General features: G+C 38.8%; 1 protein-coding gene across 1 annotated transcript in view; it reads right to left on the bottom strand.

Annotated features, from left to right (window-relative positions):
• Positions 1–545: 545 nt before the first annotated feature.
• CNTNAP5 (contactin associated protein family member 5) overlaps positions 546–20,715 on the bottom strand; it is a 227,120-nt gene continuing 206,950 nt past the window's right edge. Inside the window, exons 20-24 of the mRNA XM_075710407.1 lie at positions 17,924–18,054; positions 16,505–16,589; positions 6,651–6,869; positions 1,519–1,590; positions 546–742 (exon numbers count right to left, since the gene is read on the bottom strand). Coding sequence (XP_075566522.1) covers positions 546–742; positions 1,519–1,590; positions 6,651–6,869; positions 16,505–16,589; positions 17,924–18,054 — 704 coding nt within the window. The remainder of the gene's footprint in view (positions 743–1,518; positions 1,591–6,650; positions 6,870–16,504; positions 16,590–17,923; positions 18,055–20,715) is intronic.

The raw sequence follows: 20,715 nt of genomic DNA, 5'->3' as shown, positions 1-20,715 counted from the left end.
CGTTGAAATCAGTAGCTACATATGAATTCATATCATTTGAGAATTTGGCTCGTTCTTTATGATTCTTGTAGATGAGCCTGTAAAATAAATCAGGCGTTTTGGTCTCATTCTTTCCCTTTATCCTGTCCCAGTATCTGTAGAGCTACATATTCAGCTACTTTACCTCTACTTTACATAGTCTAGCTCTAATGTAAAAGTGATGAATTAAATGGCTCCAGAGAGAAACACATATAAATGTAGGGACTTTGAAACATCCAGGAACCCACAAAAGAAACCAGGTGTGCATGTGGATCTTATTTTGTGTAGGGTGGGATAACAGGTCTCTTGAGCTGCAGAAGTAAACTGTGACTGCCAGGTTCTTGTGCAGAGAATGAGGCACAGTGATTGCTGTCAGTATTTCCTGTGCAGGGCGGTCTTTTCCAAATGAAAAAAAAAAGAGCAAAAAAGGAATGTTTAAAAAAATTACAAAAAGCAAAAAGGAATGAAGAAAGGAATAAAGAAAAGAAAGTTAGGGGAGTAAGAGTAAGAAGAAATTGCATTGTCCATCAGATGAAATATTCCCGTTTGCATTCGCTCACTGTGTTCTGCAAGTCAATGTCAGCTTTAAAGGAGCTCTCGAGGTTTTCTGGGTATTCCTTCTCTTTTGCCTGGCTACTTCGATGTGCTTGTTTGTGCTGATAGAGGAATCTGCTCATGATGGCAATGATGCAAAAGATGATGAATATCACAACTGCTATTACACCTGAAGAGGGGTAAAAAAGGAAGGACAGAAAGAGTAAAAACCAAAACCAAAGCAAAAACCCCAATTACCTCAAAAATACATTACCAGTGCACAACAGCTTGTGGATATGATAGATCAGTTTATCTCAGTCTGTACACAATCATCTGCCTCTATTATGCCCTCCTTGGTAGTTTTTATTTCTATTTTGTCACCTTAAGTAAGACTTAAAGCAGCAAGCATTGATATAATTGACCTTCTAATTTCAGTCAAATTCTGCTTTCACTGGAAGTAAAATTGGGTAAGTGTGTTTGTTTTTGAAAAACTAGATCTGTATGCTCATACAAATTCCTGCTCTGTTGTATTTTCTTCCATGTTATCTCTAGAAACTTTGCATGAGCCTTGTATGCTTTGGTTTATAGCTTCTAGATACTATCAAACAGTTGAGGTTGGAAGTGACCTCTGGAGATCATCTTGTCCAACTCCAACTCCCCTGCTTAAGCAGGCAGATAGAGAGACTCTGGTTATATTTTAGAAGAGTCAGGTTTTTAACGATCCGTAATACTTCTTTTTGGGTAATATACAACACCACATGCCACCACTATTGGCTTCATCCACAATGCAGGTGCCTATCTAGGTAGCTTGATACAGATATGTGCTAACAAATACAGCAAATATTAGACCTGCATTAGATTACAAAAAACTTGAACTGGATTTTATGGGGGCCCAAATTTAAAGCACCCTAGATGCTTGCCTTGACAGAATTATTTTTCAGTTATGATCTTTAAAAATGAAGTTACCTCCAATCACAGCTGAATCACTTCTGACTGCATTGGTGAGAGGTTCTCTTTCATCTGTCTTCCCAAAAGGATCTGCAGTTGGTTAAACAAAACAGGACTTATTTTTTGTATCAATTATATTCATTTTCTCTGTGACTTAGACAGAAGCATCCTCTTACCCTCATTAATTCTAATCTGTTTTTAAAAGATGAGATTTGGGGAATTGCAGAATTGAACCAGAAAGCTTTCTGAAAAATAAAGTGAGCTTGCAGGAGAATTTTTCTTCTACATCTTCAGGAGCAAAGTCTGTTATGGGTATATTTAAAAGGAAACAGAAAGGCTCACACTAACATGAGAAAATGTTGTCTCAGTTTATTGGTAGAAGAATCAGAGAGACATTTGAACTGAATAGCCCACTGGGAGCTTTTCTCAGTCAGAGCTTTTTCTTCTTTTTTTTTTTTTTTTTTTTTTCCTTTTTGATACCTAAGAAACAATATCAGAAAGAAGCAACAGGAAAGGAAGGCTAGACAGATTTAGACCTGACCTACATTTGTTTAGACCTGACCCACATTTGTAGATGCAGATATGCAAGTCTAATTCAATCCCATAAAGAGAAGCAGTCTTTGCTTGGGTCAGCTTCTTGGAAGCTTCTTGACAAGATTCTTATCTGTGTTTATCTCCTTTACAAGCCTCCAGGCTATCATACAGAGAATGTAGGTGGGAGTAACAGATGACCATCTCTGCTATATATTATACTGCTTTGTCAAACTGATATTTCCAATACAAGAGGTGGAAGCCTAACTGAGAAATTTGGTGTTGCAGATTTATTGTAATTGAACATCCTTGCCTTAGGAGCTGACTCAGCCATATTTTGATATCTCATTGACCAGGAAGATGTTTTTTATTGAAACAATAAAAAATTTCATATTTGTGTATCAGGAGGTGCTGAGTTTGTAATGATGGTGGCTTTGGGCTATTTTGGTTCTTAAAGGGGTCACTTTTTCCTTATTCTCTACATCACTGATACCAGTCCCAGAGATGTGCATAAGGCATCAGCCTCAAGGAGGCTTTCATGTTTTAAAAGATGTGACTCTACTGCTAGGTTTAGGGGTGGAAGTATTTCTCATTAAACACATCCATACAGAAAAGTCAGGGTTCCCCATATCTGCAGTTCATTGACTGAGCTACAGGTACAAAAGGGACTCCTGGGGCCAACTGAACATGTCCAATACACCCATTATCAATGCGAATGGTAATTGCCAATGACAGATTTGGACACTCAGGTTGAGACTTATTTACAAGAGGCCCCTTGCTTGGATATTCGGTGTCTATAGTGATGTTGCCAAGAAACAAATAGTGATGGCAATGCTTTGTCTCATTTACTACATTTGTGGGACTGGAATGGGGATAAAAATTGTTGGTTTACAGATAAATATAGATAGTATCATAGAAGAGGTTAGGTTGGAAGGGAAATCTGGAGGTTATTTAGCCTGATCTCAAACCTTTGAGCCTAAGCTAGATCAAAGTTGCTCATAATTTTGTACATCATGGGTAGATTTATCTCCTTTATTTTTCAGTATCTCAGAGTTAGTTATATAAATTAAAACTAGTAATTTAGGCTCTTTTTATTCAGTCAAACAGAGGAAAAGAACCTACAGATACTTTATACCCTAAGATGGCTATCAGAGATGGGCAGTATGATTCACCTATTTCTTTCTACAAACTAGAAGAGGAAAGTAATCATTATTTTAGGCTCAAGATGATTTAACTTTCAGATACTGGAAGTGTGGTGAGATATTTTCTACTCTAGTCCTCAGCTGACACCGGTGAAATCAGTTACAATAAAAATTCACATCTGTTGAACATCAGTCCTCCTGTACCAGAGAAAGATCTCCAGCTGGTATCTGGTGCATGGTATTAGTCAAATAGAGTCATGAAGGACTATTAACTATGTATGAAAAAAGCATGAAATTAAATTTCTATCTTAAAAATAAGACATGACTCAAGCCTAAAATATTATGTAAGATCTGACACTAAAGGCTATTAAAGTTCCACTATTTTTTGGCAAATTTTACCAGAATTTAAGCACTGAGAGGAAACTAGAACCAGTGTTGGAGATCAGTTTCAGAATGGAGGCCAATAGACATAGGCCTTAAGAATTATGTTTTGCTGGAGAAATAAAATCAGGATACCAGGACAGGAGGGTTTGTTACAGCGGAGCAGATAGCATGTGACAACAGAACCTTCTCCAGTGGGAACACAATAAACTCTGAAGCCAAGGAAAAGCAATACTGTGTCTCATATGAGACCTTAACAGGACATCCTTCTCCTTTTAGATAAAACTAGTGACTTTACACTGTGAATCACTGGGGCTGGAAACATCACTGAGGTTGGAAGGCCCCTCTGGAAATCATCTTGTCCAAGCCCCTATTCAAATCAAGGTCTATTACTGCAAGTTTCTCAAGGCTGTATCCATTTGGGTTTTGAATATATCCAAGGATGAAGACTTCACAACCTCTCTGGGCCTCCTGCCACCTTTGCTACATTTCTTCCTCATTGGGATGGACCATTCTTGATCTGGGAGGAGGTGATCCTTGAACCAGGTCTCCTGGACCCCTCTTTTCACCAGTGCTGTATCCTGTGGGATTCTTCCAAGCAGGTCTGTGACCAGTTCAAAGGTTGTTCTCCTGAAGTCTGGGGTTGCAGTCATGCTTTCTGTTTTTTTCCTTCCTCTCAGGATCCTGAAATCTACCATCTCATAGTTGCTACAGACAAGGCTGTCCCAGCACATCCCTGGCCAGTTCCTCCTTGTTTGAAAATATCAGGTTCAGCACAACTAGCGCACTGAGACGGGGACTTGCACTGTTTAAGCTGCCTTTCAGAAGCAAAAGTTTTCTGCATAGTTTCTGACTTATGAAAGTCTTTTTATTTTAAATGCATGAAGACCTGCTCTTCAGCTGGAGTAGACAGACAGCTCAGGACTCCACCATTCACACAGCTGAATCTGCTGTGGCATTTACAGTATTTTAATACAAAAAAAAAAAAAAAAAAAACCATAGTAAAAGTCCTTTATCTCTATGCCATCAGTGTAGAGTTCAGAATACCAAAAACTCTACACGTGCCTCAGCAAGGAAGAAGGTGATCTGCAGATCTTTGTTAAATTTCAAAACCACGGTAAGTCACTTTCCATTTTGTATTTCTGAATCAGAAAGAATGTGTACGGATAACTGAGCCGTGAGTGAATGGATTTTATTCCATATCTGTCTGCTAGGAAACTTTCTTGAAGACAACGAGTATTCTTCTCTGAAGGAAAGAGCTTCAATAGTTTTCAAGTTATAAATATAGAAAGCTTTTTTCACACATTTAAAGAGAGATTTCCTAGAGGGCTTTTTTGTTGTATCTGTACATTAGAAAATTGACACAGACATGTACAGTCAACTTTGAAGTTCTATTTTTCTTCTCAGACACTCAATAATGAGAAATTGGGAACTGATGAATTGAGATACGAACAGTAAATTTGAAAGTTAATCCTTAATTCTGTCTTCTTTTTATTTCTTAAAATGTGTCCTTTCCATATATAAATGTAATTCTCAAGTACATCTATACAAAGTATAATTTGCTACAAATTGGAAATTTTTTTTAACAAGAATCTACCACCCAGTGCTCTTACTAGAGCATATAAAGACATGAAGTCTTCAGAACTAACTTGTTCTAAAGATCCTATTCGGGCTTTAATCAAATCCAATGTGAATAGTGAGGCAGTAGTGTCAGTTAATTCATCATACTGAGAGGAAATCATATTTTAAAGCACAGAGCAGCAAAGACAGGGATGAGTTTTTATAATAATTCTGCATTTCTGATGTAACAGTGCTTAACCTTGACAATAGAGTGCAACTGATTGTAAGCTTTAAATATTTAAGTCCAAAGACGCTACACTCTGTGTCCTGTCTTGCAGTTCTGAGCCTCAGGTTTACTGCTTTCTAACTCTTTAGAAAAATTAGATCATCGAGGTGACAGATCACAGGGCAAGGAGTTCATATTTTCAGTATCATTGCCCATTCGGTATTTACAAGACACATTTCTTCTGTGTGTCAGAGCAGATACCTTAGACATCTCTGGGTGGTAAGAAGAAAGTTGGGAGGTGGGGAGAAGCACACACACACTGGCAGCCACTCTCCACAAAGTAATCAGCAGCCTCTTTCCCTATGCAGAATACTAATAACATCATTTGTTTTCTGATGAATATCTTAGGCAGAAGCTGCAGGAAATAGGGATTTGATGCAAGTACAAATGTCAAAGGAATCATATTATGATCTAAAATGGAGTTTTATTATCAGAAAAGAGAAAGTGGCTTCATAGGTCAAGGGGCAAAAAATAGCCCTTGATTTGTACCCCATTCTAGTCATTAAGAATTCTGCCACATCCACTGGTGACTAAAGCAACAACTTGACTGTCCCTGTTCCTGGTGACAACACTTCCAGCTGCTCTGAATTTCCTTCTCTGCATACAAATTCACATATGCAAAATACTTAAGATTCCCAGAGGACAGTTTCAGGATTGCAAAAGATAAACAAACTATTGGGATCATCTTACTGGTACTGCTCAAGTAGTGCTCCTTCTCTTTAGCCTGAGAGAATAAAGTACAAGCATTCAATGGAAGTCACGCACATACGTCAAGGGGGTAGTACAAGGAATTTTTGTTCATTTCTGCTAGGGTGGGAACAAGTTGGACTTGTTTGTCGCATGACTCTTATTGTTTCATCACCACTGGGATACGGAATCTGTGTAACATTTATGTTCTTCTTTGAGATCTTCAGCACTGGAGCTATCTAGAGTGGACAGGAATGGCAAATCAGGTCCGTAACCATACTTCTAATGTTGTTTTCACTGTGGCTTTGGGACTTTTTTGTTTGTTCTAAGCATGTTTTAGGTAATCTAGTAACTTAGTCTGAAAATTTTGGTTTAATACAATGACTTTTAAAGGGGCCTTGGCTAATCCTAATGCCCATCCTTAACTCTCCTAATTCTGAGAGAAAAGGCAACTTCCCAGTTCCAATATTTATACTATCACAATTGCATTACAGCAAAAAAGGAAGGAAACCTCACTCTACAGTATCCTTTAAACTCCCTATTCCCCTCTTGGCAGGACATACCTGATGAGGAATATATCGTGGTTACTGTGTTCACATCAGCTTCCATTATGGACGCACAGCTGGATTCACTCAAAGAGCCTTTGACAGTCACGGGAGCAACGCTGGGATGGCGTAAGGCAGCTTTCAGGGGAGCAATGTGGTTGTATTGAACAGAGGACAGGCAGCCAGTGAAACCATAAGCATTTGCCTTCGAGACTTCAGGGTCCAGTGACCAACTATCTGCAGTACAACAGAAAAACACTCTGCAAATTATCTGTTTTAGGAAGGCATTAAAAAAATTTTTTTTTTTTTCCTTACCCACCCCTTTTACTTCTCTTCAACCAATTTCAACTGTTCAGCTTCTCTACAGCAGCCTACAAGTTCCCCCTGGCCTGATCCATGAGGTTCCCATCCCCAGTACTTCCTAATGCTACTTACATTGAATCAAGTTGGCTTAGACATAAAAGCCTTCTTTCCTCATCCATTTTCTCTACTGCCTGGACAATATCTAACACATCATAGGTGCTAATCATGGCAATATCAATAAAAATAACAATAATAAACAGTAAGAATAGCAACACTGAATATCACAGGATCCTGGGGATTATGCTCTCTAACTTTTTTTGCATCTGCTAACAACATCAGTTTCACAGATATGGACCATATCTTCAAAGCATTCTACCTCCTCCACTATTTTAATGAAGGAGCCTGCTCTCTATTGTCTATTATACAATGCTTCATGTGGCCTAATATTGAATGGCTTGCTAATAGAGGCTTCCCCCTTCTTCAACAGTTTATTTTTCAACTTTTCTGATGCACCTAATCATGTCACTACATTTTTATAATCACAGTTCTTAGGAATCCTCCTAGTTGTGAGCCAGGCTCTCACTCTGATAGCCCCATTCCACTAATAAAATAAAAAGCAAAACTATACACCTTTTTATCTAAATCAAAACCAAAACAAATATCTCTATGCTCTTTTCCAGTCTGAAGATGAGATAGCATAATTAATTTATCTGTTGGTCTATGTTCATTTAAATTTCAGAAAGAGAAAGCCAATTCAAAAGTAAATGTTTTTTATTTAGTTCCAAATGTTTTAATATCAAAGATTGTTTGGAAAAGTCAATGAAGGACAGTGAAGCCATCTTTTCTCTCCTCCAAGCTCTCATTTATTTACTTTCCAGAAATTGAAATTCATACTGCTCAGAGGTCTGTAACATGATACACCTTATATCTAGGTCAATCAAACAAGAAAAAAACTACAAATGAACACATATATAGTACCAAAACTTATTCAAAGTCTTAAAAGTTACCTGCTAATGAAAAAAAACTTCTAGCATTGAAAGTTTTGGAAATACTTCCAATGACATTGGAAAATAAGGACTCCCAGCTTCTCAAGTTTATTTTCAAAGCTTGAGAGAGTAAGATGGTAAACTTTAAAATAAGGTCCAATTTTTCTGCTATCATTCAAATACAATGAATTTACAAGCTTTCAGTCAAAAGGATTTAGGAAAAAAGTAGACCTTCTCTTATAACCAACATTGCTACCTGAATTACATGAACTTCTTTCACATATAAGAAAATACAGAGAAATCTCAAAACTAGCCTAAATCACAATTATTTTGGTGCCTAAGATCTGTGACCGTTATGTTATGCAGTCAGAGGGAATTAGCTGAGACAGATTTCTAATTAAGTTTGAATGTCTTCATGGAAGTATAATGTGGAAGAGTTCAGTTGCTTCTCAGCAAAGCAAGGTACAGTGTGAGCTTGCTCTCCAAGGGATCTTACAGGAGAAATACTCAGTCTGCAGAGCTGTCATGGAGACAGCCTCTGGGCTCTGAGTAATTGCAAAAAATGGAGATGGAAAGGGAAACAGTGAGGCTTTGCCACTGGAAATACTGTAGCCTTACAGAGGTTCACATTTGCTCTTCTCAAAGTGTGTAGGAATTGGCTGCATTCAGGTTTTTAATGAGATTTTGGCAGGGATGTTATAAAACAGACAAAGAATTGTTTCCAAGTTTCTGCAAGGAGGCTTATATAAAACTAAAACACTGATTTACAGTATTTGCCATCTTTGTTGAATTTATAAAACCCTTTGTAAACGTTCCTACTCTCAGCTTTTCCTTTCCTTAGCTCTGACACAAAAGGTGGATTTGTTGGTGTCTTTTAGACATCAGGCAATCTTAATTGCATTGTTCTGCCCCAATGTGCAAAAGGTAAAGCCTAAGAAATAACTAATTCCTATTTCATGAAACAGCAGTTTGAAAAATCTAAGATACAGCACATTTGAAGTCTTTTTAAGAAGTCAAATTAAGAACCAATTCCAGGAGTCTTTTGCCAAAGTAAGTTGCATGAATGAGAACTAGGAGATTTGTTGTTGAAAGGCTTTGAAATTTGAAAAAAAAAAAAAGAAATCAAAGATCAAACCAAAACCAACCCCAAAGTCCTCTGGTAAAAATCCCACATGCACAGATACAGTTTGCTTTAATATATGGCTTTAGGTGCGTGCCTTATATCTTTCAGAAAGTGGCACTTTCACTGTTCTTAACAAGAGACCTGTACAACTTGGATGTGAACAACTTGTGCCACCCTCTGAATTCTTGAGTGGATAATGTAAATCTGTGGTTATGACATGGTTAGCTCTGTGAAAGGCTTATTAAAGGCCACTCTGTTACTTGAAGTCTTTAGATCACTATAAAATATTTTTCCAAAAGATATTTTCACTACTTGACATAGTGCTCAGTAAGACAAGCAACTCGGTGAAGTTCCAAGGTCTGTGTTGAAGCAAGGTCATATGAAATGTCAGTGGCCTTCCTCTGACCTGGTTACACTGTGAAACTTTCCATGCATTTGAGTGACCTGGAAAATCACACTGAATTATTGCTGATGGCTTGGTTTGATCTTCTGATATTTTAGCATTGCATTTCTGTTCTCAGTACTGGAGACCAAGTTACTTTGGATGATTTCTACATGGTGGGTGAGAAGGCAGTCTTTCTTGGCTTTTGCGTAATTTAACTGTTCATTCACCACAACTTAAGTTTACCCATATTTTTAGGAAGTAATTTTTAAGCTTTGCCTGCTGAGTTGTGCATAAGTTGGTCTGGCTTCTTGCTGGGTCCTCTAGCTGCTCCCTGGAAGTTGTCTGCAATGTCACAGCTCAGTAAGTTTTGTGTCAGTTTTGCTTTCCTGTTTTCCATGTATTTGCAATGGCTTTCTGTGATAATGAGGGTTAAGTCTAACATGTAGTTGTATTTCTAAAACTTTATTGATTGTATCAGTGTAATTTATGTGCTGATTCATTCCTATTCACCAAAACAGACATCCTGTTCTACTGCTGTTTCTTTGTGCACCTCTGTCATATAGAACACACTTGTTTTAAGGTCTTAAATAAATAAAGCAATTTTAAGTCTTAATATCTTAGTAATGGGGAATTAATTCTCATCATAAATAGAATTCTGCTGGAATTCTCTAGGACCAAACATTAAGCTGCTCAGCAATGTATCAGCAAGTTGACATAGTAAATGATAACTAATATGACAGGTAACTGGAATCAAAGATAAATCAAAAGTTATTTGTGTGCAGGGAGAGTGACTCAAAAGACCTTTCTAAAGATATCACTGTGGAAAATGGGTCCATAAACATTATCCAGTATCTTTGTGTTCTTACTTTATAAACATTAATTTCATACCACTCAGAAACTTAAATCTGAGTGTGTGCTCACTTACATCCGGGAAGGTCCATCACGGATTTCCTTAATTGAAATTTATTTTTAATGTCAGTGAAAGCAGACATAGCCTGTTTTAAATGTCTATGCCCTAATTAATTAATTAATCTAAAAGTGAATCACTGGTAGAAGCACAAAGGGTAATTTACTCTGTATTCTGAAACACTGGTTGTCCTTTTTTTGAGTCTGAAAAATAGAAGGATGACTTTTGTGGCAATTGAAGTGTATTCATCACCTCATTTTGCCAAGGTGCTGAACAGCACTGGCAAGATTACTTCTTGGACATTGTCACTAGATTTGAGCCTATGACCTTGAAGTAAAAGACTCTTGTAGCCTCCACACTGCACCTGTCTCAGAAGAGTTGGCTAGCAGGTACTGTAGTTACCTTGAAAAATACGCTGTTATGTCCTTCAACAACCTCAATAAACATTGCTGATACTAACCATTAATTTAGAAAGGGCAGAAATCATATCTTGGATTAGACCAGAACCCACAAAAAGACATCTTTGAAATAAGCTCATTTCCTGGTGTGAGCCTGCCACAAAGGCAGTGGAGTGAACAACACAGACATTTTTCCTGGTTAGAACCACTGAACTCAACCAGTTTGGCTCTTGCTTAAGAAAAAGATGAGTTTGAACAGGAGACAGGCTCCAGGCATTCAATGCACCTCCAAGACACTTCTGAAAAAGCAAGGGACATCAAAAGCAACGTAAAAGTACTTTTTCTCACAAATTTTCCCAGGAATGAACAGAACATGCCAGGATTTTCTTCCTGGCAATTGAACATTTCATGCCAAGTGGAACATTTGAGAATTTTTGTTTCATTAGGCTTAGCAGAGATAATTTCAGACATGCATTCAGTATGTTTTCTTAAAGACAGTTTTTCATCGAAAATGAAGCACTGCTTAGAGTTGCAATGTGAAATTTGTTACATGCCACATTTGACATTTGAATCCTAATCCGTCACAACACAGCCAGCCCTATGCGATTTTGCATAGGCTCAAAATATAATCTATAAAAGAAGAAAATATGCAAGAAGATGGAGAGATGATGTGCAAAAGAATACATGTGTTTCTCAGGAGCAGACAGCTAAAATCAACTCAAGTAGCAAGAATTCAGACTAAAAATTTCTGGATAGAAGTAGATGACCTTGGACACTCATTTAGGCAGTATTATTATCAAGAAAATGGGGATTTAAGCATGGTGTTATAATCATATGGTAAATGATATTGCTGGGGAAAAATCTGAATAGATTTGGTCTCTTTTTGATAGAGACATGATGACATTATTGTCTTAGACTTTGGATTGCCTGAAGTGCCTGGGGCAGCCAAATTTGCTTATTTTAACTGCTGCTATCTTGGTCCCAAATACCTCTCCTCTTTTATCCTAAGCAGACATTTCCACTTTTCTTAATGCTTTACTAGGCTACTAGGAGGAAAAACAATGACTTTTAAAGGTGCCTGATAACACACTCAAGAGATCTTTTTCTGGGGTATGGTCCTAAGAAATAGGTATTTAGGGCAAGAAGAATCTGCAGTAAAGAGCTTTGCAGTGACCAGAAGAGTCCAGCCAATACCTCTTGCAGCCATTGCTGTATTAGAGCACAATATTCTGAGACTGTGACTTCAAATTTCTCAAGCAAATTTTGATCTTCTGAGCTTAAAAAACGGAATGCCCTTTCACTAAAAAGATGGACTTAAGTCTTTTCCATAGAAACTCTCTAAAAGGAGATGCTTCTTTAGGGAAGTTTTTGTATCTCAGACTTAATGCCAACTTACCGCTTCTGATTTAATTATCCTGTTATCATCTCCCCCAGTATAATGTCACTCTTGGATGAATTGCTTTGTGATCTCTTCAGTGTAAACTTTCTTCAGATAAACTTTCTTCTATGTACAATTTATTTCAAAGCTGAATGATTCAGTGGAAAGACTCCTACAACTTGAGTGTGTTTTAGCTCAGGCTTTTAGAGATAAAAGAGGTCATGATCATGTGCTAGACTACACAGGTCTTTACATTGCCAGTGTGGGAAGGTCTGAAAATTCATCACTTTGAAGACACAAGTAAATTAGGTCAACATTAATAGGTGCTAAAGAAATCTTTACAACTTTTTCTTCAGAATACTCTTGAATCCCTTTCAATGCTACCCTTTTACTCTGGTATCACTACACAGATAGTATATTAAATTGCTCAGAAGCAAATATGCAGACAGTGAGATTCACTTCTCTGCATCAGTGATTATTTTGCCAGGGACTATAATGGTGAAAGATTTGGATATGTTGGGGCACAGTAGGAAGTTTTCAAAGATTCATTAAGGTCAACCCTGAAACAAATAAATGATATTTTCCATTGGGATAGCAGCTTTTTCTAGACAAGACCTAAATGTATGCAAATGTGTCTCTGAGATCAGAGAATTACAGAAGAATTTAAGTTGAAAGACACCTCTGAAGGTCATGCAGTTCAATCCCTTGTTCAAAGCGGAGCCAGCTTCACGTTAGGTCAGATTGCCAATAGAGCTCATGTGGTTAAATACAGCAGTATGATCTCTGCAAGGAGTACTTAAAGTAAATGAATTGGGACTCTGGTTGAGATTTCAGTGAGGCCTTGCCATAAACTGTATGACCCACTTGGGGCCTGAATCCAGTACTCACTAAAGTCCATGGAGAAACTCCCATTGATACTGATGAGCTTTGGATAGGTCCTTTTGTGTCTTGCCTCTATATTTGTGAGTAAAAATGAAAACAAACTACAGGATAATAATATTTTTCTATTGCTGTTGGATACTGTGAGGATGAATTCAGCAAACATCTGTTGGCTACTTGAATGCTGCTTCTTTTTACTGCCTTGTCTTCAAAGCCACACTTATATTTAGCTTGATCTTTCTAAGGCATCTGTATGCCCCATTACTGTGGATCTGAACAGCTCACAGCCTTTAATGCTTTTATCCTCCTAGAACCCCTCTGATGTAGGGATGTTCTATTATCCATGCTTTACTGATAGAGAACAGAGATAGAAAAGCTCAGGCTGGTTCCAGTGGGAATAAAATGCCTGCTTACCTTTATATCTGCACATAAATGGTTGCCCAAGGTCATTTAAGCAGTCTGTGGCAGAGTGAGTGTCCCTATATTTTGAATTGCAGGTGAGCCTCCCCTGCCTTAAATGGAGGATTTTCTCCTAGAATTTAGAGCTGGGTGTAGGGCAGCCATTGGAAAATATAGCAGATTTGAAAAGCAGGAGAAAATATCAGAGCTTAAGTAGCTTTTGACTAAAGTAAGTGTAATGGGGCTGGGGGAGAGGTAGGAGAGGGAGAGGCACTATTATTTAAAAACTGGTCATTGTATAGAAGTGCACTTTTCTAAAGTTTCAGCTAAAATAGTTATCATAAGAAAATCTGGTGAGGAAGAGGTTTCAAGCTTTTATGATGTCCTGCTGGAAGCTCTCTCTCAGATTTCTCAGCCAGTGGAAAATGAATGGTGGAGTCGAAAAACAAGGTGGTATAATCATCTGGCTAAGCAGCCAAGATCAGGCTGTTAGAGCAGGCAAATGAGCAGTGGTATGACAGGAGAGAAGAAGAGAGACAAATTTTCAGAAGAGTATAGCACGGATATGTAGGACACATAGAACACAGGTTTTTTATATGGTTGTATTTCAGTGGACACTTAAATGTTCCTAAAGAATGCTTTTAGGTACCTAAATCCCAGTGCCATCCAAAACAAACACTGCAGGAAGTTTAGGTCTACTTCAAAGCATCACATGCCTCTGGAAATTTATGCTTTGCTGAGGGGATGAACAATGGCAAGGAAGAACTTGGAGAATATCAGTTGAGGTCACCAGTATTCACCTTCTGGCAAGCCACCATTAAAAGAAGCTATAGTCGACATTTTACCATATAATAGTATAAATGATGAATGGAAATATTTATCTAAGTTCTACATTCCTAAAATGACAAGGTACAGCTCTCCTCTTGACACAACAAGGCAATACTCTTGACTTCATAGCAGTAGGGATTTTGTTGGGGTTTTTTTTTTTGCCAGCATGGGACAGTGTGCAACCTGAGTAAGTTTGGAGATGATACAAAATTGGGAAGAGCAGTTGGTAGACCAGATGGTTGTACCACTATTCAGAGGGTCATTGACAAGCTGGAGAAATGGGAAAACAGGAACATCATGAAGTTCAACAAAGGAAATGCAAAGATCTGCACTTGGGTTAGGAATAGCCCCATCCAACAACACTGGTTGGGGCTGACCAGCTGGAAAGCAGCTTTGCAGAGAAAAACATGGGGGTCCTGGTGGACAACAAGCTGACCATGAGACAGAAATAAGCCCTTGCAGCAAAGGCAGCCAATGACATCCTGGCATCCAGGGTTGCCTTAGGAAGAGCATGGCCAGCAGACAGAAGAAGGGGATCCTTCCCCCATACTCTACATAAGCGTAACACTGCTGGAGTGCTGGGTCCAGTTCTGGGCTCCCCAGTGGAAGAAAGACATGGACTTACTGGAGTCAGTCCAGTGAAGGCTGCAAAGATGATTAAGGGACTGGAACATCTTTCATATGGGAAGAGGCTTGATAGAACTGGAACTGTTCATCCTGGAAAGGAGGAGACTCACAGGGATTTGTGATTCTGTGAGGGCACGATGACTCCACTCAGCACAGCTACAGCTGGAAAATTAAATCCTGACATAGAAGAAAAAGTTTGCGGAAATTCGCTTAACATATGAACAAGAAACTGGAATTAGGATTCGACTGGAATTAAAGTGACTTGCTGGGATGCATTGTGTGGTTCCTGGTACAGCAATAAGATCTCCCACTATGTGGATGGCCAAGTTTATGGCTTTAGTGTCATTACAGAATATGAACAAGTCTGTGGTTTTCAGTCGAACTGAATGCCAGACCTCTGGAGATACATCTGGGCTTTTTGGTTTTACAACAACCTTGTACTTGTATAGCTAATTATATTTTTGTGACCAAATCTAGTTTCTCTCCATGATGCTGAGCTGCACCTTGTCAGCTTGCTGGTTACAAGTTTGAAGGTCTTTGTGCTATGTTCCATCTTGCTGGTTAGAAAAGCCTCGGTTTATTGACTTGGTATCTATAGCTGGAGCTTTAGGTAGAGGTCATGATGAGCAATGTTCTTTTAGATTTTCAGCACTACTGCTGACCATTGACAAAATGAGATTTTTAGCTTAGCTCTGACTTGGGCTGAAAAGTGTCAGGTCTCCAAACCTGCCCACAAAGGCTTGGAAGATTGCTGCATTCTGAACAAATATTAAATATAATTAAGGGGAAAATCAGTTTGTGCCCTTTATCTACTTAGTAAAACATGATGCAGAATGCACCAATGTCATTATATACAATTATATTGCACAAGTAGACACTAGAGGATGTCTACAGTTTCTGCCTAGCTACCAGTCCCACAGGCCTTGGGTGCTATTAATAAAACATATAAAATTGTAATAGTGAAACAGATGCCAGGCTTGATATGGAGGTCCAATTCTAACAAAGAACTAATATGTCTGTAACCAAGGAAGCATTTAGAATCTTACTGGGAATGAAGACTTTTATATAAAGTAATATAACATACTTGACCACAAAATAAAGGAGTTCTACTTTCTAAATTTCAGGCAGAGTTTTCCTAGCCTTGTAATGGCTTTGTAGTGCAGAGGGGTAAAGATCAAGAAGGTCCACGCACAGAGCATGTAGAATTGTGGCCTCAGTGCTGTATGTAATATAAATATTCCTCACAGAATTCAATTGGAAAAGGACTGGGAGTGCAAAACGGGTAGAGAGGATGAAGGCTCACAGTGCTGTTCTTCTTATCATTAGGAAACAGAGTCCTCCTTGAGAGGAGCAAGCTATAGTCAGCAAAATTACATCATTAGGCTAAGATGCCACCCTGTGCAGCCACACAGGCAGTATGAATCATTTTACTGGAGGAAGCAATGGGAGAAGTTAATATTGCTATCAGCAAACAAGTAAAGCTGCCAAATTTTTGCATTGATGAGATATACAAATAGGAGTACTGGAATGCTCAGGCCAACTCTTACAGCTAAACCAGCCAAACAAAACCTCAGTCCTATTAAAAACCCAACACACAACATTGGTTAACTCCAGCGCTATAACAACTTATGAATCAGGAATATTTTTAGTAGAACCTACCTGTGACCTTGCCCAAGATGAGTGATTTGATGGCCTTAAAATCAATCTCAGAAAAGTTGTGTTTGAGTTTCAGAACTTGATCAACCTGGAAGAGGTCAATAAAATTAGTTCATTACAACAGCATGCAGACACCCCTAGATCTCTCTGTACTGCAAACTTCTGGGAATGCTTTCAGCTGCAAATCAGTTAATTCTGCCCCCAAGCGTGATTCAGTTTCTAAAGATAGCAAAGTGAATGTGCTTTGATTTTAGCATGAGAAGCTGAAAGGTACACCAGAAGAGTCATATAACGGGCTTTGAAGAAACTTCCCCTGCAGAAAAGCTTAAAATGTTTGACACTGAAATCCCCCTGCTTCCCAAAATCCGTGTCTAGTCACTTCAGAATACACTCAAAGGAGGCCTCTCTAGAAATGTATTGTGAAGAATCAGTTCTGCATAGAAGAAAACCACAGTGCAGCAGACAACAGAAGATTGGTACTTGAGGAAAACCCTGGCTTTTAGCATAAGCTTCCTTCCTAGATAATCAGGCCTACCCACCCTTGTCACATGCTAACTGTGTTGTCATTTCACCACCCAGACATGGGAACAGTAGAGGAAAGAAAATCTGTGATGCTCCTTATGTTTCTGTCTCCTTTTCATTCTGTTCCTTAACACATGGCTTCTTTGTAGACTCTGCCACCCTTCCCTGTTAAATGACTGGTGCCCAGATCTAGACAATTTGTTTTGTAATATGAACAGCTATAATTAGCCTCAGAAGGAAAGCAGAAGGAGCAGTAAGATGCTCCTCTTCTCCCTGTCTGGGAAAAACATGTGATGCAGCGAAACAAGGCAGAAGAGGGTTCTCATCTACTCATGAAGTTGCCACATTCAGCATAGCTTGCTTCTAGGAAAGGGACAGGGCATCTTCATGCACATGGTGGCTGCACCCTGCATTCCCTCAGCTTTTCATTTTCTGTGAGAGGGATAAGGCAGCTGGGTCACATTTTCCCTTGGGGCACATACCCTAAATGAAATTACATTCACATGTGCTCATTCCTCAGATGTTTTGTTCCTTTGACAGCTTTTTAATGATCCATACTGTGTGCTTCCTCTGGGACTATAGGTCACACAGACATCCCTAAGCCCCTGAACTGCTCCATTGGTCCAGATGAACTTCTGGCCAAAGGTGTTTCCTAATTCACAGACTGTCAGAGGCAAGGGAAGGATCACTCAACAGAAAACACCATGGTTGGGCGCTCTTTGAAGCAGGGTCTAGAAGGAGCTTTGGTCTAACATACAGGCCTGTTCTGCTGCTGGACCAGCTTTGGTTGCAGCAGATCAATGTGAAACCTTTGCCTTCTGCTGGCAATCAGACGTTGAAATCAGTGGGTCTGTTTGTGGCATGAGTATTATTTAACACTCATCATAAGCCACAACATACCTGAATGACGAGTTCTCTGCCTTCTCTGTTAATCTTCACATGGTGCAGCTCTCGGTTGGCAAAATTTCCAGAGTCAATGGTGAAAATGAGGAGCCCATCCTTACTCAGCTTGTATCGGACCTGTAAACTTCCTTAAAAACAGAGCGAAATTCTACGTACAAAATCTGTGTCAATAATGAGATACTGTTCAATACCTTTACACAACATATAACTCATTTTCTTTTTATTACAGTGGAGTAACAAGGTTAAAAAGTCAAGAAAGAGGTTGAAGAGAAATGAAAGAGTTCAAACTGTAATGAAAAGTGTGAAAAAAATAATGCACTGGAAGAGTTTTGTTTCCTACTAGCTAACGAACTGCTATGGAGAAACATAACTTAATTGAGTAACTAAGTATATCAAAGTAGAGTGTGTCTGGAGGTCAGACATTTAGCACTGCCTCAAAAGCTGATCTACATTAGCCTGTTAAGGATCACTTCCACCAGAGGGCATGCAGATCTTGCACTGTTCTATTAAACTAATATTGGTGGATTTTACTATTCCTTTTCATCAAGGTGTAACAGACAATGCAGAAGACAGTGAAAACTGTGACAATTATAACTTAATTTCAAACATTTAAGGGCCCAGACTCATTATAATTTGTATGCAATACAAGAAAATATATATTGTAAATTATTATCCAGAAAAAATATTTCTACTTTGGTGTTCTAACACATTTGAAGAAATAAATATAATTCATATAAAAATGAATGCCAAACATCTCTTTCAGTCTTTGTATCAAAAAAAGCATTGTGACTTCTGATAAACAACAGTACCATGACAAATCAAAATGCACAAGAAAACAAAGAACCCAATATGAATTTTAATCCTTGCACAAATGACTACAGGCAAAAAAAAAAACACCCAAAAACCAAAAAACAAAAAACCACCATATATATAATTTAAAAGGAATAGAACATATTCTTATAAAATCCTTTCAAGCTTACTTTTCTGGGAATGCAGTAGCAGGGAGAAAAAAAAAAATCTGAACTTTTGGACCTCTTTTTATGCATCAGCAACCAAAATACATGGAACAACAGTGGTACCATAGAGTTAAAAACCTTTTCTGGGGCTACCTTGTTACTGTCTCCAAGGAGAAAATGAACGCTGACAGCACCACAACCCTGAGCAAAGGGTCCTTCATTTATTCCTTGTTCTGAAAACCATCATAAAAAAACCTATCATCTCCTTCCATTTCAGTGCTTCTGTTAGCACAAGTTCAAACTATTCCAAGTATCACTAGATTTTGCGGAAGGCTACAGGCAAATGTTACTTATGCTGAATGACAGGGACTGACTGACTGTCACTGAAGGACATGTTCACAGTGTTTTAGCTCTAGGACTGCTTTCAGTGTTTGCAGAGGCAACGCTTGCGTGCACATCGCGATGCAGCACCATGTCAGAGAAGCCCATGGTACACCTGGATGAGCTGCTGCCTATGTGTAGTGCACTGCAACATTATTCAGAGGCACCTCTGACCCCAGAGGCAGTCTGGCTGTTTAATGAGGTGAATGAACAGCCCTGCTTGGCTCCTATATTCAGCCATATTAATGCTGCAAGACTGCTTGCAGGTCTAGAGGTAGTGAGGAAGGACATGGGAAAGTTCTCCTTCACTGCATAGTGAGAATGTACCTGCTCCTTTCTGCCTTCCAAGTCCTCCCTCAATAAGGGCAGATCTGTTGTCCTACAAGCTACTGTAAAACCACTTTATAAGGAGCTTAAAACAATGTATAAATTTCCTGCAGAGGGGGAATTTTGCCACCTCTACACAACTCACAGAGAAGTTGGTAGTCCTTCCAGATTGGACCCAGAGTCCAGTATAAGATCCCCCCTCCTCCTTTTCCCTTACCAGGATGTTTGGCTGCTCAGGCTCCTAACAGCTTCACTTTTTGTAACATTCAGTATATCCCAACTGAGCACTGCCACTCTCTAAGCTTTGGAGGATAGAAACAAAACTTCTAAAAAGGAAAGAGAAAATGAGCATGAGCTACCAGGATGAAGGTTTTTTAGCAGATTGAGAGGGCTGCTGGATCAGGTGAGCTTTTAAAGTGAAAATAAAAAAAAAGGAGATAAAAGGCATTTAGTTTCTCACACATAGTCATGGCTGTTAGAGGGGAATTTGTGAAGAGATCAAGGTCAGTTGACAACTGCTAAATTATGCAGTGTGATATTATAGGTCCTGATTCAGCTGCCCTGAATCATACTGCAAAGCTCCTATCCCCTCATTGCCTAGCCAGGACAAGAAGCTACCATCTATCACCATTAATGTCACACTTAAAGGTCCAAACTTAAATCACAATCCCAATTTCTGGTACTGAATGAAAGATGCATCAACAAGGAATAACAGCGTAAACATCTTACAATCACTTTACTCTAGAAAGACATGAGAAAAGAAGCCCAAGTGCAAGGAAGTTAAGGGATCTTCTTCAGATTTGCTCATTGAGGCTGTGGGAGAGTCGATAAAAAATGGAAATGTTGCCTGACCCTGCACACTGCAGCTGAGATGTGATAGTGTAACTGCTTGGTCCAAACTAAAAATCATGTCCCAGCAGAAGTACTTTATAGGCTGCCTCTTACCTGGAGCCTTTGAAAGAGGTGTAATGTGAAAAATGGAACAGGGCCTAGATTTGGTGTGTAACCTTGTACTAGTTGCTGAATTTGTAAATGTGGAAAAACTTCTCTGCTCTTTTTGAATGGTATGAACACACCAGTATATAAAATGTAAGTGGTACTACTATATCCAGGTGATCAACATAG

This window comes from Pelecanus crispus, chromosome 5 (genome assembly GCF_030463565.1).
Source record: "Pelecanus crispus isolate bPelCri1 chromosome 5, bPelCri1.pri, whole genome shotgun sequence".
Lineage (NCBI taxonomy): Eukaryota > Metazoa > Chordata > Aves > Pelecaniformes > Pelecanidae > Pelecanus > Pelecanus crispus.
Note: the sequence above shows the minus strand (reverse complement) of the source record. Positions and strands in the feature narration are given on the sequence as shown.